Source organism: Brachyistius frenatus, unplaced genomic scaffold (assembly GCF_029030835.1).
Source record: "Brachyistius frenatus isolate BFR_SWC_R1_liver_20210118 unplaced genomic scaffold, ASM2903083v1 Contig_39, whole genome shotgun sequence".
In the NCBI taxonomy this organism is placed as follows: domain Eukaryota; kingdom Metazoa; phylum Chordata; class Actinopteri; family Embiotocidae; genus Brachyistius; species Brachyistius frenatus.
Window position 1 is genome coordinate 974,029 of NW_027210638.1, and position 25,875 is coordinate 999,903.

At 40.0% G+C, this 25,875-nt stretch overlaps 1 protein-coding gene across 1 annotated transcript; it reads left to right on the forward strand.

Annotated features, from left to right (window-relative positions):
* The first annotated feature begins 3,234 nt into the window (after positions 1 to 3,234).
* On the forward strand, positions 3,235 to 24,972 carry pamr1b (peptidase domain containing associated with muscle regeneration 1b). Its single transcript, XM_069701898.1, has 14 exons — positions 3,235 to 3,459; positions 10,209 to 10,385; positions 11,474 to 11,599; positions 12,139 to 12,253; positions 15,573 to 15,790; positions 16,517 to 16,624; positions 19,181 to 19,351; positions 19,534 to 19,719; positions 19,941 to 20,834; positions 20,924 to 21,100; positions 21,920 to 21,986; positions 22,154 to 22,383; positions 23,534 to 23,892; positions 23,971 to 24,972. The coding sequence occupies exons 1-14, from the start codon at positions 3,300 to 3,302 to the stop codon at positions 24,556 to 24,558; spliced, it is 3,576 nt and encodes a 1,191-aa protein (XP_069557999.1). The 5' UTR covers positions 3,235 to 3,299; the 3' UTR covers positions 24,559 to 24,972.
* The last annotated feature ends 903 nt before the right edge of the window (positions 24,973 to 25,875 follow it).

Below are 25,875 nucleotides of genomic sequence, written 5' to 3' on the forward strand. Positions count from 1 at the left end.
AATGTAACTATGGGTGATGTTAAGCTGCTTGCATCAATGACCTAAATGGCAATGTTTTAGGTGAGGACAGTCTGAGCAAAACAGATACTAACAACGGCAGAATTACATAAGTTACCATATGACAGCCATTGTCAGACATTATATTTGTCACTGCCCAGTGAGAAACAGGAAGGACCAAATTCTGTCTGTATTTTTTTTTCAAAAACTGACAGCGTAACGTAGTTTCAGACCAAACACACTAGTTCCAATATTTAGTGCAAGATTTGGCACAGAAAGAATAGCTGCACATAATCATACAAATCAGCTCGGATGCTATTAGATTTACAAAAGAATGGAGTCACAAACACAAAATCAATTTTCTAACCCAGCTCTGCAATGCTTGAGATTTTCTTTACCAAGTCACAGTATTGGATTGTAGATTTACGTGTGGTACTGCAGATATACATAAAGCGTCTCCACTATCGTCTCTACTGTCAAATGATTACTGCCGTGACTTCTGGCTCCCATCAATGATGGAATTCCCCTGGACACATGTTGTGGAGAGAGGTAAGCCTATTTAGTGACAAAGTTCAGTTTAGTTTAGCGGTTTTCTGTCATTAGGAATAACGATATGGCTCTTCACAGTGTCACTTGTCTTTTCAGTCCTGTAAGTAGGGGAAGAGTATTTTTCTTTTGGAAAAGTTTTGGACAGGACAGTAATGTTTGCCTCCTGGAATTTGTATTTAAGTGATATACAGTACACCTTATATTACTTTGATAGATGATTATTTAGGAACAAATGAAAGTGTTGTATCAACAACAGTTGACTAAAATGTTGTAAAGCATATATTTAAATCCAATACTGACACATCAAAAATTGGAGTGAAAACACAAAATGTCCACTTTGTATTCTTTACAGACAGCGCAGACTGCAGCTGTGGTTAGTGTCCACACTAACCTAAAAGACTTGAGTTTCACATAATAAACTATTGGGCATCTGGACAAACAGTAGAGAGGTGGTGAAAGGGTGATATGAAGCACAGTGAGGCAGACGATATTTCCTTTTCCCCTGCTTTTCCCCTCTCTATCCCGCTGTCTTCATTCTTGTTTTTTCTTAAGATTTTGTCTGTTTTTCAGTTTCTCGACCAAATGCATACATAGACTGCAGCACCGCTCATGTGCTCTAAATCCTGCTGTTTTAGAAAACCGCCGGGGATATTGGATTCTCCTGCTCTGAATCGTTTGATCTGTATTCCCCGTTAGCTCCTGCAAGCAGCTTGAAGTCCAAGAAGGCAAAGAACAACAAATGAAAAAAATACCAGTGTTACATCCAACTGAAATAAAACACACCCATTAGATCATTCAAAATAACAACCAATGAAAACAACTTAAATTGAGCAACTGTGTTTTCACTGGCTCTGTTTCTGTTGTTGTCTTTGAGCTTACAAGCAGATTTTATCCAAAGCTAAAACTATCTCAAAGTAGTTTGTTCCACCGTGTGATGTGCAGAGTGATACAGAAAACATGTCCTCATACTGAAACCAGAGTTGTTCAATTTCTAATGACTCCTAAATCAAGTCATATGAGTGTTTTCAGCATCCTCTATAGGACTAACATGTCTTCATACCTAAAAGACAAAATAGCTCATTTGCCAAAGCAACATATTATATTTGACAATACATATGGTGAAAGCACCTACAACAGACTTTCATCACCATGGTAGCAATGATAAACACACAATTAATGTTGTGAAATGATTGCAGTCCGGTTAGATTAAGGCACCAAAAGTACCTGGTTTGGTTTAGGAAAAAAAAAAATCATGATTTGGGTCAAATTTTTAAAAAGTTACGGTAATCACATTACTCAAATTAACGTCTGTACATAAGTTACATACACGGGAGACAAACAGTGGTCGCATGGGTGAAAAGACCTGGGACCTCCAACCACCTCCGGCGTCATCTCTCATCTCTACGCAGACTTTCTGACACTTTACTCTACGTCACCTGACATCCTTTTTTCCTCCCATCATAATAACTACTGCTCTACAGTAAATATGGTTTTCACAAAGCTCCTTGCACAGACAACATATACTGTTTTTTTTTTTTTAAGGGGTGCAGTCTGGACATTACCTACATTTTCAGAGTTATGAGAAATTTGACTATTTCAACTATATTTATGTGTACATAATGTGTATTAATATATAATAGTACATGGAATCAATGTAATGAGAGTTAAAAAAATTAATTTAAAAAAGACAGTATGGTATGGGAACTATGGAAATACCACTATTATATCTGCGAAAAATAGGAAGCTGAAATCAGCAGCCAGTTAGGTTAACATAAAAAGCCTAACTGATGTTTTTACATTTAATGACATAAATAAAAGAGATATGATGTATAAATTAGTGCGCTTTAGAAGTGCTGGTAGAATTGGTTACCTTAAGACAGAGCTGACTAGCGTGTTTCCCTCAGTTTCCAGTCTGTACACTGAATTAAGCCAAGCCAGGCTTAACTAAGAGTTTCACGTAGCTTCATATTTACCTTACGGACATGAGAGTGTTATCTAAGTCATGGCAGAAATAAACACGGTGTATTTTGTAAAATCAAACCGTTCCTTTAATCTTCCAATTATTTTCTGACTGAACGTTATTGTTAAACGCACACTTTCTCTGAGTCGACACACAGCTGCTGTTTTCACACTTAGCTAGGTGTGAACTTGAACAAAAACTGATCTCAAGTCCTCATTTCAGACATGAACCCATGAGCAGCGAAGTTGACGTAAATTCGAGCAACACATCATTGATTATGTCTGGTGGCAGGCACTCAGTGGTGAACATAATCTGGCTGTTATGTGCTTCCTTTCATTGTGTGTGTGTGTGTGTGTGTGTGTGTGTGTGTGTGTGTGTGTGTGTGTGTGTGTGTGTGTGTGTGTGTGTGTGTGTGTGTGTGTGTGTGTGTGTGTGTGTGTGTGTGTGTGTGTGTGTGTGTGTGTGTGTGTGTGTCACCATAATGAGTTAAGCATAAAACATTGGAACTTGCTTTTCATTCACAAGCAGTGACATAGTCCTCTGAGTGGAGGGAGGGGAGTTATTTGGGAGACCACTGCAAGTGAAACTCCTTGCTGGGCTGTAACCTGAAGCCAAAGAGATGTGAGAGAGAGAGAGAGAGAGAGAGAGAGAGAGAGAGAGAGAAGAGAGTTAGAGAGAAAAAGAGAGAGAGAGAGAGAGAGAGAAATGGAGGGAGGGGGAGGGGAGGATTGAAGGGCCAGGAGAAGGTGATGTCAGCTGAGTTCAGAAAGTAAACAGAGTTCCAGACTGCAGCATGCTGTCTGTGGGACAGGGACTGCATCTGAGGCCAACCCATCCGGGCACCGGCACGATCCCCTGGACAAACACCTTCATCTCAGGGAAGGATGGCTGGCTCCTTTTCATCTCCCTCTTTATTTTCATCCTCTTACCCCAAGGGACAGCCTGGCCTTATGGTAAGAGCACTACAATGACTTTACCTTTACTCTACGGTTTGGAACAGCCTCTTGGTTCTTTGTTCTCAAAAAGGGACTCTTGCCATCCCTTCTTGTCTTCAATCCTTTAAGAGCACAATAGTACTCAGCAACACTTGTAGAGGAAGATTCGCAGACAGACACGAAAATCTTTTTTTTTTTTTTTCTGGCAGAGGCAGGAGACAAAAACATCAGTCAAGTTTGTGCAATCTTTGTCTTTCCAACTTTTGTTATGAAATACAGAGTGAGGGATTGTCCTGTGCAGGTTTGTTTATTTGTTCTATTAATAGGGGCCCTGTTACACTCACTGCTACTAACTGCAGTTGTTTTTTTGTCTGAAATAAAAGTGAAATTGTTTGTTTTGCTCTTAATAAAAAATTTTTTTTTAAAAAAACAACAGTTGGATGGAACCATACACTCCTTCAGGTGAACTGAAGGGCTTGGAGTCCTAATAGGGCTGTTGAATCTTGGCACATGTTCCCTTTTGTGCTGGAGCCTCCCTTTAAATGCTGAAGTGTGTTTTGAGTGAGTGCTCCCTGAGATTCAGATGGACTCTGCTTGCTTGTTTACCCCGGGTGGCCACTTGAACTGCAGCAGGGAGACATGAGTCATGTTTGAGTCAAACTCTGGCTGTGGTAACGTGCATACCATACACCATCTCCAAGACTCCTCAGCCAAACCTCTGCCCTCTGTCCAGTTCCTCCTTGCACGGTTCCCACAAAGTAAAATAATACCTTCAATTTGTAATGTTGGTGAGTGTGGCAAAGGGCCGGGAGCGCAGCTGTGTTTAGTTGCAGTGATTAAGAGAGTTTCCTTTGACAGATTTGCCTACTTGTATTGTTGTCAGCTGAGTCACTCTAAGCACAGCTTGTTTCATCATCGTATATAATCAGCTGATGATAGATGTTTTCTATTGAGCAACTTAAAATTGTTTCCATTTGTTTTTTTCAAAAGAGCAGACGTGTTTATATGCAAATCATATCTTTGTGACTGTTGAGACATGTGTGTGTGTGCGTTTATGTACATTTCTGCATGTTTTTGTGTCCCACTGAGGAGTTCTTGATCTGTGTAATGCATCCTGTTTAGGATTTCCTGCCCACCTGACTCCTTTTTCCTGACACACTGGGCTCTTGGTGTGATTAGCTAAAGACCACAGGAAAATTTTTAGAGCTTCTGGGTAGTGGGCAGTAGGAAACAAAGGCTTAGGGTAGTAGATGTCAAATTTATCTGGGCACAGAGCTTTAGTTACATGATGAAAAGCATGGCCTGTGATTTTGGAAAAAATAGAGTCATGTCACACTCAAGTTTAGGAGCTAGACACCGAAAACAAACGTGACTCCTGCTTGTCCTACATATTGTAGATACATACATGTATACGTGTACATACCATTTTACCACAGCAGATAATAGAGTGATAAGGTACTTCTCTGGGGTTGTGGTTGCCAATTTGAGGGAAGTTTGTTTAAATCTGCAGGATGACCACTGGGAACAGTGCTTCAGGAAACGGGATATGTTCAGATACATGATGTCCACAGAGCTGTCCTGGGAGTTTCCCTGTTCCATGATAGCTAAATCACTCAGACCTCAAAATACCAGACAGCTGTTGTCAGCAGTAGGCAAAAGGAATTATACACTCGCCCATACAGCACATGCACCCACAGCTGCTGTAAAAACAAAAAAAATTCCAGGATACATCAGTGTTAAATAAGCTATATTTCTCAGGAGGAAACTATTTATTTAGTGTATAAATACTGTAACTTGTCATTTGCCTTAGGGAAAAGTTTCTGACAAAAATTCTCACTTAATCACTGAAGGGAGCAAGTAGGACTTCAACTGTTATGAACAGGATTGTGCAAAACAGCATAAAAAGGAAAGTGATGACAAGGAGCAAGGCAGAAATTTGGCTTTTTGTAATTTGGGCAAACTGAAGATTAAAGCAGTAGTTTGAAATTTTTGAAAATACGATCATTTGTTTCCTTGCAGAGATGTAGATGATCTTCTAAATGTGAAGCTACAGCCAGTAACCAATTTGATTAACTAAGCACACTGCCTAAAAACAAGGTGGAAACAGGAAGCCTGGCTCTGTTCAGAAGTAACAAAATCCACCTACCAGCACCAGGAAAGCTAATCAGCAAGTTATGTGTTGTTTGTCTATCTAATAGAAAAGTGGGGCTTTACATGGGTATGAGTACAGGACTATGTCTTGGCTGTCCTAAATTAAACTCCTGGCTGTTGATGGCTGATGACAATAGATTCTTATTTACTTCTTATAACACTTGTCAAAAAAAGTTTAAAATATTGGGCAGATATTTTCCAAAATGTTAAACTATTCTTTTAAGACAAATTTGACCAAACCACTGAATAATGAAATGCCACGTGTATTAGGGGTTACAGAGCCACAACATTGTGCTATGGTATTGCTAAGCATGTCAAACAAGTTCTTGCTGGCTCTTCAGCTTTGTTAGAAGCTAAAAATAACTTGGCAGAGTGAAGCAAGACAAGACTCATGCAGTCATGAGACAAGGACCAACTGGACAATGACTGGCTTAAATGGCGCACACAGCAATGTGGCTGGCTCCAATTCTGATAATGTTTGGATATCAAATTAGAGTTAGTTATCTGAGACTCTGAATGCAGCACTTGATTGTAAATGTGAACTAAAGGACAAAGACAATGCTGTTGCAGAATTAGAACAAATAAAAAAAAGGCAGATCCTGACTTTGGGTTGCATCTGTAGCTCAGTTTGAAAGAGATTTCATCCAGAAAATGAGGTCACAGTTTTGGTGCAGATGTGGGCTTTTGAGTCACTTGTGAGGTCAAATTCGGCACCTGCAACACATTTTTAATGCGGTGTATTAACCAAAGGGGCTGATTTTCCAGAGTTTGTGGAACAGTTGTGTGTATCTGTGGGCCTTGTATTTGCACAGAATATTTTTTTACATTTAAAAGAGAAGTCTGAGTTTTGCTGCGGGTCTCGTTCAGGTTAGTAGGCCAGCAGGGCAGAAAGGTCAAACACAAGGTCACAGGACTCACATGAATTTATGCCCTTGGTAATAATTATGTCCGTCTGGAGATCCACTTCAAAGGTGCGCAGCTGAGAGAGGCTGCTTAAAAATCTGGACCCGTTAGGATGCACTTTGTGACACGCAAGGGTTTCCATGAGGAGACAGGACATGTGTTATGATGCCTCTGTCGTTTTCATTTCAATGGCTTCTCGGCATGAATGTTGGGGAGTACATTTAGGAGCTCCACATCTGGAATGGAAAAAAATCAGACACAACTTACATAAGACCAGGAAAACCAAACCACCCACACAAATATCTACAAGCTACAAGACTGAGGGGAAAAACAACCTGCTGTTAAAGAGTTTTTCTATAGCTTGATGGCAGCATTTCACACCAAAGCACATAAATGTCTGACAGATCGGATGGAGAGGGTGCAAAACAGCCATGAGACACGACAGAGGAGCAAACTTTGCTTGCAGATGAATTTCCTCCTGATTACAGTACCTGTCTGAAAACTGTCAACACTTCCAGTTTGTGATTAAATACATGTTTGCCAGGGGCACATAGCATAAACACAAACATGGGTTAAATTATAGGGGTTAACAGGTCTGTGCAAGTTTTCAGTGTCTGTATTTGCATAAAACACAAGCACACAACATTGTGTTTAAGAATAACATCCGAAGAAATGATATCACGTTTTATAGACTTAAACATTGAGAGCAAATCATACAAACACAAACTCCTACTTGCTCGTACACATTGCGCTTTGCACACCTGTTCAGACCGTCCTAATCTGCTGTAAAAAAATCCACATATTCCAACTGTTACTGTTCAGTCTGTAGTTACCTGCAGATGTTGACAGCCTTACAGATGGATCTTTACAAGGCAGTAAGCTTAATGCTGAAATGAGTAAAATCAAATCGGCCGGGTGCAGGCCAAAGCACAGCAGTGTAAAAGCTATCCTTAGTAAACACTTATTAAAAAAAAAGGAGAGACATCCAGGAAAATCAAGATGCATTCCAGCATGTGTCTAGCTCCAGGGGAGAAACCTCACAGTCAGGCTTCAGGGAAAAACATAACAGCCTTATCAACAGAGCTGGAGGTCAGCAAACTGAATCCAGTCACAGTGTATAAACATGCAAAATGCTGCTGCCTGAGCTTATTTACCTCAAGTAGGAACATACAAAAACACCTTATCGAAATCTGGAAACTAATCCCATTATAAATAAATCCCATTTGATGTAAGTCAACAGTCTGAGGTCAGACAGACGAATTGCCAAACTTCTACTCTGATCAACTATACATTTCAATCTTCTTATACTAAGGGCAGGTATAACCACAGGATTTAATTTCTACGGAAGGACAAGACACACAGCAGTGATCTATATAATGAGATTACCAGACCAGCTCATAAAGTCTTTTGATCTTTTCATGCTTATGTCCAATAAATCAACTTTCACAGGCTACTTCACTCAAAGCAGCTTCAATACAGAATTGTTCCCAATCTTGGAGGTTTTTTTTCTTTCCGTTGTGATTTCTAATTTTGCTCAAGTGCCAGATTAAAGGGGAACACCAAAGTCTATTTACAGGTCGTGTTGTTGAGTACTCCTTTACAAGTGAAAATATCTTGAAGAAAGCCTTTTGTAGTTCCAGTGGGAGCCGTCTAAACTCTGATAATTGATGTCACTTGAGTCAACACCAATAGCGTCTTAAGTATTATTCATTTCAATACCGTGGGAGTGAGAAGTTAGAAAGAAATTATCTCACCAAACCGCTGCAGTCTGCTCCTCATCTCTGATTGAGGCTACCACCCACAGGCTACGTTAGCTGCTACTAGCAGCCCAGTTTCTGACTGAACTGCTAGTGATCAAGTTTTATGTGGGTAAAGTGTTTAGTGAAAAAAAAAAAAAAAATGTATGGAATAAAAAACGATATCTATGCTTCTACTTTTGGACTTGAATAGATCAGTGGGGTTATCTCTTAAAAACATGAAGCAGACTTTCTGTTTTATGATTTGAATTAGGTGTACAGAAATATATGAAGGAGAATAACAGCTTGAATTAAAAGTCTTTTACTTGTTGTGGATGAAACAATGTCTTTGCCACTGTCAAAATGCATACTTGTATTGTACTCGTGGTACTTGTGTGTGCATAATCTGTGTTTTTGTCTCTACACTCATCTCTCTAAACACGCAGGCCATGTCCATACCGTGGATGTTTGTGGTTCTCACACAATCCACAAAAATGACAGCCTGGACAGAAACTATGAGCTTTTCTCAGAGACACCAAACAAAACAAAAAAGACAATGCAAGGCCGTCAGCTTTGTTTCAAAAACAAAGTTGAAGGGCTGTCAGTTTGCATTCATTTTTACCACAAAAACTTTTATTGGTGGCAGTATGAGTTTTGTATAAGGGACTAGTGCATGTGCGCCCCAGGGGTCCACAAAATCTGACTGACATTATCTCTGTCCCAAAATCTATTACAGCTATGCCAAAAAGACACCACATGCCGTCACAAGCTTGCTGAACATGCTTTCGAGGTTTTACACAAATCCAGCTGAGCCAATGTTATCAAAACATCAGATGACCAAAGAAACTGACAGGAATCCTAAAACAGTCAAAATACTGCAACCACTCCGTGAAGCACACACACCCTGTCCTTAAAAAACTTAGATTAAGACCTAGTGGCATTGAACAACCTACTTTCTGTTTGATTGATGTCAGTACGTATGCCATAACTCTTCTCTGAGAAATAGCTAAAGAGAAGGCCAGACTGTAGCTAGACTGAGACACAATTTATAATGTCATTAATGTGGAAGGGCAGTGGGGACAACTCAAAGAATTCCAAGACACCTGCGCTTCTCCTTTCTAGTTGACCGTCAACCAACAACAGTTTAATCACCTGTACTTGTTGGTTTTGTGCGTCAGTGCATTTGTGTGTCTGTGTACTCGAGTCCTGGTTTCACAAAGCTCAATCATCAAATAGATCGAGAGTACAATGACAACTTTACAAATAAATGAGTCTATTGTAAGGGCAAACAAGTTATCGTGACTACAGGACTGGGCGGAGATAAAATATGTTGCACTGACACCGTGCCAAGATTAAAGTGCAGCTTCTGTTATTTCTCCGTCCACATCTGCCACAAGAGAATTTCCAGTTGTCTGTTTCTGTTTTTAAAATCGCTGTTACATAACCATGACCACTCAGGCTCAAAGGTCTTTTAATCACTGGTTTCCAATCCAATTAAACATCAGAATTCTTGAGCAAAACCTTCATGAAAAAGCAGACTTTTGTTTACACATAAAGCACTTTCTGATTTATGAATTGATTCTGCCCCCCCTCCTCCCTCTCGACAGTGACTTTACCATTTTGGCATGTTTTCTGACGTAATAACACAGAGGAGGTAAACTACAGAGAGTTCTGTGGTTTCCTATGTAAGAGCTTGCAAACATATGGCAGTGGAAATAAAGAGGCAGTGCAAAGCAGCGGCTCAAATAAACACCAAACTCGCCAGAACCCTTCCACTGCTCTTTCACGGCTGACCATAACCCATGTCAGCTCACAGTTTCACACAAGGCCAGTCATTATGTTTGACATAGTTCCTCATGTTTGACTCACCTTCAGCTCAGTTTTTCGCCATGTATGAAATGATGGTTACATAAACAAAGTGAATCTTGCTTTTATTGTTTGAGTTGCTGACAGTTCCTGATGTATCATCCTTTTTAGATTACAGGTACTTATACAACCATTGTCCAGGTCCAGAATGGAACGTTATGTGCAGAGGCTGCTGCGAGTATGACGTGATACGCTGTAAGTGCCCACTCCAGGGGACAAAAGTGGGCTACGCAGTGCCCTGCTGCCGCAACGCCATCAATGAGTGCGACCCCTGCATTATCCATCCAGGTACAGCTACTACAAATTGATCTAATTACTTCTATTTAATGCTCTCTTGATATTCATGTCCTTCAACAAAATAAAACATTAGAGGCACATCTTTAAAAAGTATGCATCCGTTAATTCAGCCAATGAGAATTGGGTCCATCTTGAATATCTACCACGCTGTTTGTACAAGACGCAGTGCCGTCTGTCGACGGCACAGCTGTTTGCATTGTAGCATGAACAACAGTGTGATAGAAAGACTGAAAATAACTTCTGTGTTTGATCTAATTTGTTTCCAGGCCAACTTCACATTGGCTCCCTCTCTTGACTTACTGGCAGAATCCTCTACAATTGGCAGGAGTGAATGATCACACTTGGAACTTTGATTTTGTGAATGAAATGGGAGTAAATCAGTGTTCCGTCTCAAGAGATGAGCATTTTATTTTATGTGTAAGAAGCACAAGCATGTAAATGAGCATTAAAACACACTCACCAGGGGTTCTCAGAAAACATGTGCTGCTGCTGACACATCAAAACTCGTGTTTTCTGCCTATAGAAGTATGTCACGTTTTCCTCACAGCTTGAATGTGCTCGTTTTACTTTATGGGGAAAAAAAAAAAACAGCTGTTCAGAATTAAATGAATACTTGTAGATCACGTTTGACTGTTTTTACACTAAAAAATGCACTCTTAACTTCTGTGTATGATCATAAATCTGCGTGTACATCCCCAGCCCTTTTGTTGTTAAAACTTCATACCTGCCCTCAGATCAGATGTTGGTCTTCTCCCTACGGAGAGAGGAGCCTCTTAAGTGAAAATCCATCCTCTCAGGAAGCTAGTTCAACAGGTTTTCTCCAAATTTCTATTTCAGGAAGCAGCAATGGGTTTTTGCACTTTGTTGTAGTGAAAGATGAGCTTAATGAGTTTAGCAGAGTTGATACAAAGGAACACATTTTAGTGCCAACAAAGCTCAAACTTGTCAGATAAAATGTGCCCTGCTGTACCAAACAAAGACAACTCCTTTGAAGGATTTCATGTAATTTTGTTTAAATCCTTCGTATTCCGGCCCCGCAGTCTGACTCCTATTATTGTTTCTGTCTCTCTTTCTTTCAGGCTGCAGCATATTTGAGAACTGTAAGCGCTGTAACAATGGGACGTGGGGTCCCAGGGATGACTTCTTCATTACTGGCCAATACTGCGCTGAGTGTCGGCCCGGTTGGTCTGGTGGAGATTGCCTGAGTATGTCTTTTCATCCTCCCAATCAGAAGATCATGCATGGTTTCAGTATAAATGATTTTTCTATTAGGAAAATGAAGACCATGGACTTCATGGTCTTCCCTTCCCTGCTGATTTATCTTTATCTGGGACAACTGTGCCAACTTGGAGGGCTGCCATATGCCCAGGAGAGTTTCCATGAGGAGCTGAATGACAAGTCAGAGTCAACAACCACAAATCCCATAAAACAATTTAATATGTAACATTTGGACATTGACTCTAGCTTTTAAACGCAAATATTCTACCAAAGGGCACAGCGAGCATATATTTAATTGAAAGCAGAACCCTTAAAATGCCTTTATTGCCCGTGTGTGTATTGTGTTTATGCTTCTTTACATTGCTGAGCAAAGCAGAGCTTCTGCAGTGACTTTGGAAACCTAATTGCAATTACTGTTGGTTTGTAACCAAAGCAGCTTAATGTAGACCCTCAAAATAATAATTAAACTGTAATTTAAGCACCAAACCCCATTTCAACTTTCCATAACGGAATTTCTGTGTTTCAGAGTGTGGCGGAGTGATTCATAAACGGCAAGGCCATTTGGTGCTGGAGAGCTACCCCAACAATGCTAGGTGTGAGTGGACCATACAGGTGGACAGGCAGTTTACCATAGAACTCAGGTAATAAAGGTACTTCCTCTGTTGGTTTACTGATTGTTATTTATCTCCTGTGTCATCTGAGCAATTTTGAAAGAAATATTATCAGTCATGTTATACAAGTAAGTTTAGTGCTGAGCTGGTTCATTCAGTATCTTGATTTTTAATTCTTGTACAATAGGTTTTTAAAATGTAACACCACATGAGTGCAGCATTGAAACGGTTGCCGTGACTGCACACTGAGTGTGGACTATACAGGACTATACACGTTCATTGAACTATAATTACGATCAAGGATTCACCATTTCACTGCATTGAGTACTGCAGTTCGTCATGTTCCAAGTTTGTAACACAACAATTAATAACCCACAATTAACTCTCTTTAACAGGACAGAACACCACGGCCATAACAATTTGTGACACATAAACAATTTGTAACAAAAGTAATTCTACATTTACAATGTAGCAGCCGACTACAGCACATCACCTCAGCAGAAAACACGTTGGAGTACTAAAAGTGTATTCAAATATGGTCGACAGATTCAAGGCCGTCACCCAGTGGCTTCGGTGAAACAGCCAAAGGGTTGGACATCACTCTACATGACAGAAAAAGCAAGCTGTGGAGCAACATTACTATTAAAATAAAAATATACCAATGCAAGGACATGCCACTACAGACAGTCGAGAAAGACGTATTTAGAGCAACAAAACATTAGATATGACGTATATTTCTTGTGTAGTTAACAAATAGTATCTGTGCTCCAGTTTCCTGCACTCAGGGGTATTTGAGGACAAGACCTGTTACCCACTTGTGCTACAAAAGGGAGTTTATCCTTAAGTGAGCACTTCAGTCAGTTGTAGTTCTGAGAGAAAGGCTGGACAGAAACATGTTGCAGTCGATTGCAATATCAGTATTTTATCACAACCGAATGTATTGGACAACTTGAAATTAACGACCGTTCGTCTATATAATTTCAGGGCAATCTATTAAAAAGTTGTTGAGATATTTTAGTTTGGATTAAATTGGTGGACTGACCGACTGGCAGGTCCGACAGTCACTGTGCTACCATGGCTAAAATTTACATTTGAAAGACATTTAAAAGCCGTGACTTAGTTATTCTGATTGAGCCCTAGACTTGGCTATTTACATTTAACTTCATTTGAACAATGTTACACCTAAAAAAATCTCTCTAAACCAAGGGTTATAAACATAAATCTTTTAGGTTGCACACCAGCCAATACATGCTCAAATAATATTAGATGTGATTATAACGACCAACTTTTGATTCAACAGAGTTCACATTGTGACAGTTTTGTCAGACTCTGAACCCTTGCATGTTGGGCTCTTCATTCATTGTCCATCTGTGATAGTTATTAATGACTGACCTGCTAAAGTAAGTTTTCCACTGAGTTAGTATATTTCTGTGTGATGTATGTCATGGAATAATGGCAAGTTTACAGCAGAGTTGGGAAAACATAACACCCCTCCTTTTTTCAGCAAAGTTATTACTTTTCAGTTCCGTGATAACTTTCTATTTTTGTCATTTTTTTCCATTACACATACAGCATTTTACAGGCAAGCATTTGCGCAGCGTTTTAGCAGAACAAACGTTCCATGCAGCTAGATACAGGCTAAGGATACAGTGCATGCGGTCCGGGTTTGTTGTGTTCATGAAGGATATTAAAAACTTCTAATTTTAGGTTGTTTTTTTTTGGACATATACAGCTCTTCATTAAACTTTACAACCATGATAGGTCCTACCCAATGTCACATTTTTATGTCGTTAATTTGTGACACAAATCCAGCAAAACCTCTGAATGAAATAGCGTTGTACATGGAGACAGACTAATGGAAAGTTATACATTTGTGCCTGGAACGAACTGGCAGGGTTTTCATGAATTTCCTTCTTTAATGATGGTGGCTTGTAGTGCATTCACATTACAGGTAACATATTTACTGAATTGCAATTGGCATTCATTCTTGGGAGCTGCTGCAGGGTAACATTTAGCATTATCGTATATCTCATTAGTCTAAGCTTCCGTGGCCCAGGGGTCTGTGACAAAGGTTTACATTAAAAGATTTGGGAGCATTCCAGTTTATCAGTCTTTCATGTCCGTTCCAATGTGAGGCTAAAAAGATTACAGCTGAAATCACTGAAAAGAGGAATGATTCTTTTGTGTTTTTCCTAATCCAGCTGGCAGCCCTCTCAATGTCACACTCTGACTTGAACTGAACCAAACAGCTCATGAATTGGAAGTGGATGTAAAGTTCTCATCAATATTATATGCAGTCACTTAAACGGACCCACTCTTCTGTCTATAGAGCACACAAAGACGCTTTTGGAAATTCCGTAATACATTACCTTGTCATTTTGGAACCAGAAATCTCCAGTCGTACAATTTGATTTGGAAATAATGTAGTGCAATCAATATGTTTAGTCAGCATTCATACATCTATTTTATAGATATTTAACAGCTGTTGATCTGAAATAACTGGATGTTTAGTTGGATGCTGTTTATTAGCAGTATTTACTGGCAAATACAACAATGTAATGGCAACTATATGTGCACTTCAGCTGTTTAATGGGCACATAATGAGTCTTAATGATACATAATCTATTAAAAAGGGTGAGAAAATTCTTAAAATATTCCTAAAACTTGCCCAGTCCTCAAAGACAATGATGGGCATATGTTTTTGTGCTTTGCTGATGCCAGGTGTCAGTAGTGACTGTGCTTTATCTAATTTCTCAATATTACACCTTTGCTTGTATAATATAGGAGCAAAGTTGTAATACACAGTAATTATGGGGTGTTAATTGCGTATACCTGTCTTAGCCACAATATCTGGTGAGCCCTTGCTGCAATGCTGCATCAATCTTTTCATTAATCCCTCTTCCACCTACAAAAAAAAAAAAATTCTCAGTCTTTTCTTTTCTGCTGCAAACAACAAAATCAAAATTTTTAAATGTTTTCCTACCTGGTAAATCTAATAGCACATAATTAAGAACAGTATGATCTTGTAATGGGGCAAATCACTGTTTCAGCTGTTTGTACTTGTGTACCATTGCTGTAAATTACTTGTTTGCTGGCTGAAGATTTTAAAGAGTCATTATAATGATGCCAGCTGGTGTGGCATTGCCAGGGAACACAGGTGTTCTCATAATCCTGGAAAAACAACTACATTTACCTCATCAACCACCAAAATCTTTTTTTACACGAAAGTAACTAGTTATTTTGTATCATAATATCATCATACCCAGGAATCAGAAGATTTTGAAAAACTACCTTGAGACCTGTGTGTTTTTTTCCCGGTTTATTTATATACAGATTGTTGTACTTGCAGGTTTATGATGCTGAGTCTGGAGTTTCACCATTCTTGTCATTATGACTACGTGGAGGTCCGAGATGGAGACAGCATTAACTCGCGTGTTATCGGTAGATTCTGTGGGAACAACAAACCTGTCCCAGTTCACAGCTCTGGCAACAGTTTGCACATTCTCTTTGTGTCTGATGGTTACAAGAATTTTGATGGATTCTTTGCCACTTTCCAGGAGAGCTCAGGTATGTAAATTAACAAGAAAAACAAGAATACTAATACTACTACTGCTACTAATGATTTACTTGTATACTTGTGAGGACCACTGGTAACTTAGCATACTAACCTTTTGCTTGACTCTTGCCTAATAGACTTATTTACCCTAAAACCTAAAATCAAGTGTTCACTCCATAGCAGTGAATGGGTGTGTGTCCTTGTTCTATTTTCAATAAATAAAAAGTCATTTGTGAAGTCATACTCAATGAACAAAGGAGCTCTTTGAAGTCATGGCCAAAACAGATGCAAACAAGAAAGAAGTTTCCATGGCACTCAGTCCAGTGCATAATAAGAAGCCTTTAATAGCACATGATTGGCACCTACATGTTAAGGCAAAAGCCTTCATCAGGGTGTTGAGCCTGCTAATGGCTTGTTGAGAAACCAAAATGCCCTCACTTTCCAGAAATGTCCTAATTCTCAAGGTCTACAGCTCAAAAGCATACACACAAACACACACACTGCAGTTAAGTTAGATCTAGTAAAAGTAAACGGAGGCCGTCTGTGTAGAAATGGCAGCACACATTTAGAAATGTAAACAAAATTGACATTTAAATGACTTCAGCTTTGAATATGAATTTGCTGATGTAGCCTGATGTGGATAGCCATTCCTTTTAGCGTAGAGACTGTGTATTATATTGCTAATTAAGTTAGTATTTCTGTTTGAACACTGACATCTTACACTGGTATGTTTACAGCTTGCAGCTCCTCCCCTTGCCTGCATGACGGGACTTGTATCCTGGACAGTTCTTACACTTACCACTGTGCCTGTCTGGCGGGCTACACAGGCAAGAGGTGTGAAAATGGTGAGTCTGTAATGTAACTTAAGTCTTTACAGCATGATCATGCAAGTACATTTTAATTATTTAAAGTTATTTTATTCTGTAATTGGTATTACTGTATCTTCCATGCTGCGGTAACGGAAAAATGTCCCCTTGCGGGAACAATAAAGTACCTGTCTGTCTGTGTGTCTATCTGTCTATCTGAAATCCTGATATTTTAGGTTTTCGGGAAAACATGAATGTGTACAATTAAAGAAATACATGCAGGTTCTAATCACATGGAAGAATAAGCAAGTCTTTATGACATACTGTGGGACAGGAATTCCCCATCTCATGAGGCATCTGACCTGTATCTGGCTGTACTTATGCTTACAAAATACCACAACTATTTCAGTATTTTGTTTTGTTTTTAATCTGAAAAGAGGCACACCTAGTTCCAACACATTTAACAGGAATTGATTTATTCCTTAAAGCCTTGTTGTTGCTATGCTGAGTCAGTGAATTCACTGCGACGAGGGATCGGTTTGTGGTTTGGACTGATTTCAGGCCAGCTGCCTTCCCCAGCCGAGGTCGGCCCCATCTGTGGCTTTAAAAAAAAGTTTAATGGATGGGCTGCATTTCCAAATGACCACCTGACAAATATGTTTGCATGAAATAAAGAGCTATTAATTGAGCCAACAAATGGATGAATTCATACTGCGTTTGAGTGATAAAGGAGGTGAACGGCAAAGAACCTGACTGAGGGAGGAAAGAAATGGAACAAGCAGAAGACAAAAATGGCAAACCATCTGAACATACCTAGTCTACCACCTTTCAATCGCTATGGCCACTTGGCCATGTGGGGTACTGCTCCCTCAGGTTGTGGTTAGAGCCACTTTGGCCTACAAGGTCTTTTATTTATGGATGTCTGGACCGTACCTTGTGTTTTTGTGGCTTTTACCTCCCTTAAGAGCCTGCAAAAACAGACTTCTCAAACTCAACTTACTTTTTTTTTCTTGTGGTGTTATTTTTCAGGGCTAAATTCAAGTCTATAAAACGAATGGTGAAACAATTCTACTTCTATAACAGGAGCCAGCTTTTCCATTGGATGAGACTCTCATAAAAGAGGCAGTAGTTTCATTCCACAGTGTGCATTCATCTATATTCCCATGAGGAATCCTCAGCTGTTAATTTTAATGGAAAAAGAGCTGGAACGCTAATGTCTCACATTTTGTAGAGGAAATATAGTCTACAATTCTGCCCTAGAGTCAGATGGAGAATTTTAAATATGAACCTGACATCAACCATATTTTATGCCTCCAATAATCAGCCTGTCATCTGTTATAAGCCTGAGCTAAAACTCATTTTGTGTGACATGATATGACACATTATTGTAGAAACTCATGATAGAAAATACATTCTGTCCCCTTTCTTGTGTCTTTCTGGCACAGCTGAATGTATTCTTGAGTCTAATTGGTTTTTGAGGGAAGTTTTTAACAGTTTCCAAAACATTAGTGGAAGTAATGATGATTTACTCACAGTATGTGTCATTATGCCTCAAATGTTAAAATTCCACCTCACCTCAATAGCTCCAAATTAATCAAAATATGCCTGTGTGCACATTCTAACATGAAAGATCGATCATTTAGGAAAAAAATAAATATTCAAAGGAGGTCAACTACAGTTTACTTTTCCACTTTTGGTTGGCCAACATCTAGCCCCTAAGGAGCTGAAGGTTGGAAATGCCGTAAGACAAAAACGCCCTAATTACAGGGAGGGTTCCTTGGTTTGAAGTTATAAAACCACAGACAGTGCATTTCATGGATCTGATCCCACTTAAAGTTAGCAACACAGAAAATCTCCTGAGGGATCATCCTACAGAGAGTGCTGTAATGGTATGATAACGGCTGTGTTAACATGCGTGCTTCATGAGCTCAGTTGTGGGTGGTGCAAGACCTTATCACAACACTTGTGTGCACATTTACAGTTTGCAGTTGAAGATAAAAACAGATACTGTATTCACAGCATGTTACATATTCACAATCATTTTCCCATGTGTGACAGGGATAGTTTTATTTTGCATTAGGTTGTTATATACGAGAGTTACACAAAAGTATCACAATCTTTGCTACCGCACTTTATAAAATCCTCATTTACAACACTGGAAAATTGAACAGTTGGATTAAAGCGCTTTTATTACATCTATTTCTTCCTCATTTACAAGCCATGTGTTAACATCTTACACTTTACTATGATGGGTGAAATTATTTGTTAAATGAGCCTCTAAGGAAGCTGGCTAGGCTTATAAATCTCTGGACCTTTTGTAATTAAGAGCAGTGAGTCTTGATTCCTTCGAGACTTTGTTTTGTTGAGTACCTGTGTGACCTGCAAACACCAGACAGCAATGAATTCACTGAAGCTCTATTTGTGTGGTCTTTTACAGCATGGAGGTGCAATAAACTGATTTCTAAGGTATGCTAGGGATGCCTCTTAAACCCGCTGTGCGTCGTAATTCTAATGATCAAGCATTCAGTCAAGTAAAAGGAAAAAAAGACAGCCAGTGTCCATTATTGAACTATGCATGCCTATATTTCCGCTCAGTGGTGGGATGCCGCAGGCCTCCGGTGCCCACCCATGGATCTACAGAGGGTCTCTTTCGCCATTCTGGTGCACACATCACTTTCCGTTGTGACCCTGGGTTTGAGCTGAAGGGGTTTCATACAGCCATCTGCCTGAGTGATGGCACCTGGAGTATGCCTGCCCCAGAGTGTGGTAAGATAATATTGTGAATTGCTTTTTCTCTCAAACAATTACAAATTGGGATGTGGGGAAAGTCATACGTGTCATTTGCTTGTCTCTGGATGCATGCACACCGCTTGAGAGATGGTACAAACCATGGAAAAAGGCCTATTTGCAGCTTCTTAAAGCCTGATTTTTTTCCCTGTTTTTTCCAGTGGAAAGAGTCTGTGCTCTGCCACCCAAGCCAACACATGGGGACCACTTCTTGGTTTATGGACCCAATGATGTCCTCATTGCGCTACAGTACTTGTGCCACCAGCCTCATGAACTCAGTGGGATCTCCCAGAGAACCTGCCTCCCTAACAACACCTGGAGTGGGACTCCTCCTGTTTGCACTAAAGGTCAGACAAAATGTCCACAATAATGGAGATTAGCGATAAAATGGAAGGGTCATTTCTAAGAGTTGATTTTGCCATTATTTTTATAACGATAAAAGCTAAGAGAAAATGAGTCAGTGCCGAGAGCTAGTCAGCATAATGAGACAACTTTGAACTGAGCACTTTCCAATCGCCTGCTAAAAGATAATTCAGTAATGAATTTTGTCATGTTTTCTTATCTACAGTGAATAACACACTTAATGAAGCAGAAAAGAACAAAGACAAAGTAAAAGAGACAGAAAAAGGCAAGGAAATAGACATAAATAGTGACAAAGATATCAGCAAAACTAAGGAGAATGTTCAAGAGAACACGGCTGGAGAAAAGGAAAGTGCTGGAGGTAAAGACATAAACACCGGGCAGGAGAATACAACAGCAGTCGACAGAGAAGATAAATATACTGGGATCACTCCAGAGAAAACTGTGGCTGAGGGTGGGAATGAAGGAGAGCTAGAGGAAAGAAATACTGGGTCAGAGAAACCTACTGGAGGCAGAGAAGATAAAGAGGATAGTAAAGGCCCAGATAACAACCTGAATACAGTTGAAAAGAAAGAACCGGAGGTAGCAAAGCCACCTGAGAAAAAAGAAGACAGTTCAGACGCAGACCTCGAGACAGGGAAGACAGATATCACAGAAATAGTTCTGATAAAAGACAAAGGGCAAGGAGACAAGGAAAGAAAAGAGGAGCAGGTCAATGGCAAAAGAGATCCGGACAAAGTCGGCCCTAATGACACCAAGCTAAGGACAGTCATATCTGAGGAGGAAAACATAGTGGAGATATTTGAACTAGGAATGACAAAGATCAACACAACAGTTACATATGATATCACGGATACCAAGGAAGAAAATAATACCATTGGATCTCCAACGGCTGGGAGGAAAATCATGCCCAGCAGAGTCAACGTCACACAGTACACCATGTACAGAGCGGGTGCAGAAAGTGAGAAACCGAAGGAAGAATCAACAGTTAATAAGGACAAGACCGAGAGGGATTCTTCTGAGAAAACCGAGGAAGAGTTGGAAAAGGAGAGGGGGCAGAAAGAAAAAGAAAAGGAGAGAGAAGTTAATCAAAGCTTCACTGGTAAGGGACCCATTTAGAAAAATATAAATGAAACGTTTCTTCTTCTCTTTGGCCAAAACCCTCATCCACTGTTTATTCCCCTCCTCCAGAAAAAAGCTGCCCATCTCTGCCTCGCCTCTACCATGGCTACCACCAGGTGGTGCCCGGGGTGGAGCCTGAAACAGTGGAGTTTATGTGTAACCACTCTTATGCGCTTAGTGGTGATACCCGACGAACCTGCCAGCCAGATGGTACCTGGGGTGGCCAACAACCCCTCTGTGTCAGAGGTACTGCCATCTGTTTGGTTACTGTTTTTCCTTTTCTTTCTTTTTTATTTATTCACATATTGATGAGGATTTGCTGGTTTGGTAACTTGTGAAAGGTTTTCATTTCAGTAAGCATGTACATAAAGCATTTTTAGTGGGTACAGGTCTAATAAGGTATACTTTCAGACAGACTAAATTATTGGCAGACAGTACTGCATATTATGTGTTTATTAGACAATGAGCAATTCATAAAGGCATCAAGGCTGGGTAGTAAGTAAATCATTCTTAAATCTTAGATAAATGCTACTGCTAAATATTAGTAAGAACAGGATTTTTACAGTAAAATAATCCATCAAGTCTAAAGCTGTAAATATCAATTTGTTTTTTTATGGCTTTTGGCCTGGATGCTCTGCATCTTTGCCAAGAGTTAAGTGGTAAAACTGTCCACTGGCCCCACTTTTTTTGATCAATTAAAGAACAGGAAAGTTGTCTTGGTTAATGTTTTTTTTTTTTTTTTTTCTTTTACAGTTTTTAAGTAAAACGTATGCATACACTATTTCCTAGAGGACAGCTTAACATTTTGGCAAATGGTCCTATTCATATTTTAGTCCAAGGGGTTAATGGGCAGATCAATATCACGAATGTCTCTTTGTTGATATAAAACTACAGCCAGCAGCCAATTGGCTTACATGTAACTCAACATGAAGACTGAGTTAGGGTAAATCAGGTCACGGTTCCAGTTCCAGCTCCTCCGTTCAAATCACAGCGGACGTTAATGGGGCTTTTCTATGTTCATTTTATGTGTTGGGTGTGTAATCATATACACGTGTGTATTTGCAGCATGCCGAGAGCCCAAAGTATCAGAGCTGGTTAAACAAAGGGTTCTGCCACCTCAGGCACCATCCAGGTATGTTTGCAATAAAACAAACATGGTTATTAGCAGAATTGAAAGTAGTAACTGTCTGGAAAAAAAAAAAAAAAAAAAAAAATCCATTCTCACATTAAAAAGCATTTACTCAACCCTGGGGTTATGGCTGCTACCACCCTGGTCTTATTCTTTTTTTTTACCCTCAGAAAGACACCTGTCCACAAGCTCTACTCCTCTGCGCTGGGCCAACAAGTCCAGTCTGACAGCCCCACTAAAGCCCCCCCAGTGCTTCCCCAGCTGCCCCAGGGCTTCCACCATCTTTACACACATATAGAGTACGAGTGTGCATCTCAGTTCTACCACCACTCTGGCAGTCATCGGCGCACTTGCCTGAAGACAGGGAAATGGAGCGGGCGCCATGTCTCCTGTACACCAGGTGAGGGCAGCAGAGGACCACAAGCTGTAAAACGACTGGATATTCATTTAACACATTTTGCATCACATACAGGGATTTACACCCACATATCAATAATCAGATGTAGACAAAAGTGATTATGTGATCACTCAGACGTGGTGTCTTGATAACCATTTATTTAGTGAAGCAATATTAACGAAGTTCAGCATGCAGCAGCACTTTTAAAAATATAAACACTGCTTCTAATTACTGACATTGAGCAATACCTTGTCAGCTTCTTCACACATCTCTTAGGCATGTCTATGTGCTCTGGGGCTTTTTATTTTTTTTTACTACTCAGTGAAAGTTCCCTAAGAAACTAAGAATTATTAGCTGACATGCAGCTTTAACTGTCAGATGGAGCAATGACAGAAAACTTCAGCATATTTGAAAGAAGCCTTCCTCCAGGCTGTAATCAAATATTAAAATTATAACAGCCACGTCTCCTCTTTCCTCTCATTATCATCAGCAACAACATCTTGAATAAATGCTGTTTGACTGGAGCTTCATTCTCTGTGGGACAGAACATTTGTAGCAATCACAAAAAGGTCTGCCCCTCATGAGCAACCTGCCATAATGTCAACCTGGAAAGATGTTGGTTCTGTGAGCTCTGTTCAACATTATCACAACAAGTTTACCCACTGTCAACAAACACTGGATGAATTTGCATTTAGGGTGCTGACAATGGTATTGTAAGGCAAAGAATCAAAAGCAGTTCAGAGGTGTTAAAACTCGTGAACAGAGTGTCTCAAGTCTGATAATTTATTATTTGTCCGGTGATAATTTTGCAGAAGGTAGGTGGAGTTTATGTTGAGGAACTATGTTCCGAAATATGCATTTAAAGATTTCGTTTACTCTTTTCTTCAGTACGGGACACTCTCTTTTCACACGGCTGTGTGGGTTTAGCGTGTTTTATATGCTGCCCCATCTATGCCACTACTTTGCATTTTCTCAAACAATCTTTAAAATAGTTTGAAATAAAAGCTTTCAGAAGTGTAAGGCAGTTCAAAGACTGCCTCAGCTCTAAATGTTGACACAGTCTCAATATAAATCCAATTTTTACTGTGATGTTTTCCTTGTGCTCCCCTTGATTACGGTGTCAGATCTCATCCTGTCACCTACTCTTTGGCAGTGTGTGGGAAGCATCCAACCTTTGACCCAGAGAGGCCGGAAGAGGCTCATTGGCCTTGGCTGGCAGCCATCTACCGCCGCTCCACTAAGGGTACAGAGACCAAGGTGACCAAGGCAGACAGCCAGGCAGGATCCCTGAAGAAGGATGGTGGAGCAGGGACTGGCAACCACAATCATGCTTCTGACTGGCAGCTAGTTTGCAGTGGGGCTCTGGTTAACCAAAGGAGCCTACTGGTTGCAGCTCACTGTGTGACAGAGTTGGGCAAGCTGTATCCTCTGGATACAGCCAAGATCAAGGTGGTGGTGGGGAAGCACTATCGTGATGACCACAGAGAAAATAAAGGTCTTCAACATCTGAGGGTAAGCTATTGAAGCTCTTGTTTCTGATGATCCTTTTTAACCAAACCTGCAGAGTAAGCCAGTGTCTTTGTTTTTCAGGTGGCCTCCATTGTCGTTCATCCAAACTATGACCCATTTATTCTTGACTCTGACATGGCTGTGATAAAGTTACTGGACAAAGCAAGGATTGGAGAAAAAGTCCTGCCTCTCTGCCTGCCAGAGACCCAGGAAGAAGAGGCGATCTCGAGTCCTGGTCAAGGGCTTGTGACAGGCTGGTCCCCACTGCCCGATTCCAGTTTAGGCCCTGATGAGATGGCAAGGGTGGGGATGGTTCACCTTGCTGATATCATCCCATGTGAGCAGCAGTATGCTCGTAACGGGGTGCCAGTCAGTGTTACAGACAACATGCTTTGCGCCAGCCGAAAGGCTGACTATGGACCATCTAACATATGTCCCTCTCATACTGGGGGAATCCTTGTCCTCCCTGCCCTCTCTGAGAATCAAGCCAGCAACAACCAGAACCCCTCTCTCAGTTTTACACAGAGGCAAAGGGAGAGCAAAGGGCTGTGGAGGCTCCTGGGACTGGTTAGCTTTGGCTATGACCAAGGGGAGTGCAATCCTGACCTCTACACAGTCTACACACGTGTAGCAAATTTCAAAGACTGGATTGAGAGCAATATGAAATAAAAATCTTACGGTCTTCTCTTTGTCTGTTTTTCAGTGTATTCATTCTGTCTAATCTTTTTGTTTGGGTGTTATGCACAAGGGCATTTTTCTTACTAAATGCAGAACCAACACTGGACAACACAGTGCTCTAACTGAAGGGGGTGCTAACACATTAGATGTGCTGAGCATCGGCCTTTCAACTGAAGACGTCAGTGTTCCCTCGACCTGAAGTTACAGACTTGAAAATGACCAGCTAACCATTCAGCTGACCATCTGGCTGATGATGGTTTTGATTGTATTCATTGTGATGTATATACTGTAAGTTGTAATGCTCTGAATTATTATATCAGTTTATATGACTCAAGAGATGTACATATTGTATTGAAAGACAGAAAAATCATAATGTTTTTAATTAAAGAAAATTATGGTGTGGTTGAGACTTGTCAGACTCTAATTATTATCCTCTTAGTCTACGCATGTACCAATATATTTTATTGACTACATTTAGAATTAAATCATATAATTGACATTAATTAATCCAGGTCAGTGCAGCACCATTTTCACAACCATAAACAGCGCATGTTATTAACAGATCAATTCATCTCTTCTGTGCTCAAATTAAATAAATTATTTCCATTCTGACTTTCCTCCATTATTCAGAAGTAAATTTACATAGATAGAGGACCTGCAGTGTATATTGACTTCCAGGAGGCAATAAAAAAATGCATTATTATTCAAAGTTCTTGAGCATTCCAGTTCAATACAGCACAAGAAACCATAACTATGACTGAGGTCAAAACTGGCAAAAAAAAAATGAAACCCAAAAAACTACATAAGAAATTAGAGCTCGAGGAAAATTAAGTGATTCAGGATGTTAGTGATTCTGCAACTTTCAGGCAGAAATGCCCACGTTTAGGTACTCCGACTGTGAAAGCCTGGTCACTTAGTTTTTAACTGATATTCATGAACCACTAAAACAAAACCCTTCCTTGACCATCTGAGGCTACACTGGCTAACAAGGAAAAAGTAAATTAGAAATAAAACTATAAGACGGCTCAGGAAATACTTTAAAATTGCTTTGGTAAAATCTTTAAAAAAAACAAAACACTGACATCACAACACGGACAAACTTTTGCCCATTTTCACCTGCTGCTTTCTCTTCATCTTCCTGTTATTGTTACAATCAAAAAGTATCCACTTTTCAGCAACTAATGTTAATAATGCAACGTCACAACTGGAATGCAAAACCGCTACCTTCCTCTTTTTCACTTCACAGGAACACCATCTATCAAAGACCTTCTGTATTTCCTTCAGCCATTTACTAAAGTTGAACAACAG

Coding starts and splice junctions, on each gene's coding strand:
- pamr1b (XM_069701898.1), top strand. CDS start 3,300: ATGCTGTCTGTGGGACAGGGACTGCATCTGAGGCCAACCCATCCGGGC. Junction 10,386..11,473: donor CCCCTGCATTATCCATCCAG/GTACAGCTACTA, acceptor TCTTTCTTTCAG/GCTGCAGCATATTTGAGAAC. Junction 21,987..22,153: donor CCACCTCAGGCACCATCCAG/GTATGTTTGCAA, acceptor TTTTACCCTCAG/AAAGACACCTGTCCACAAGC.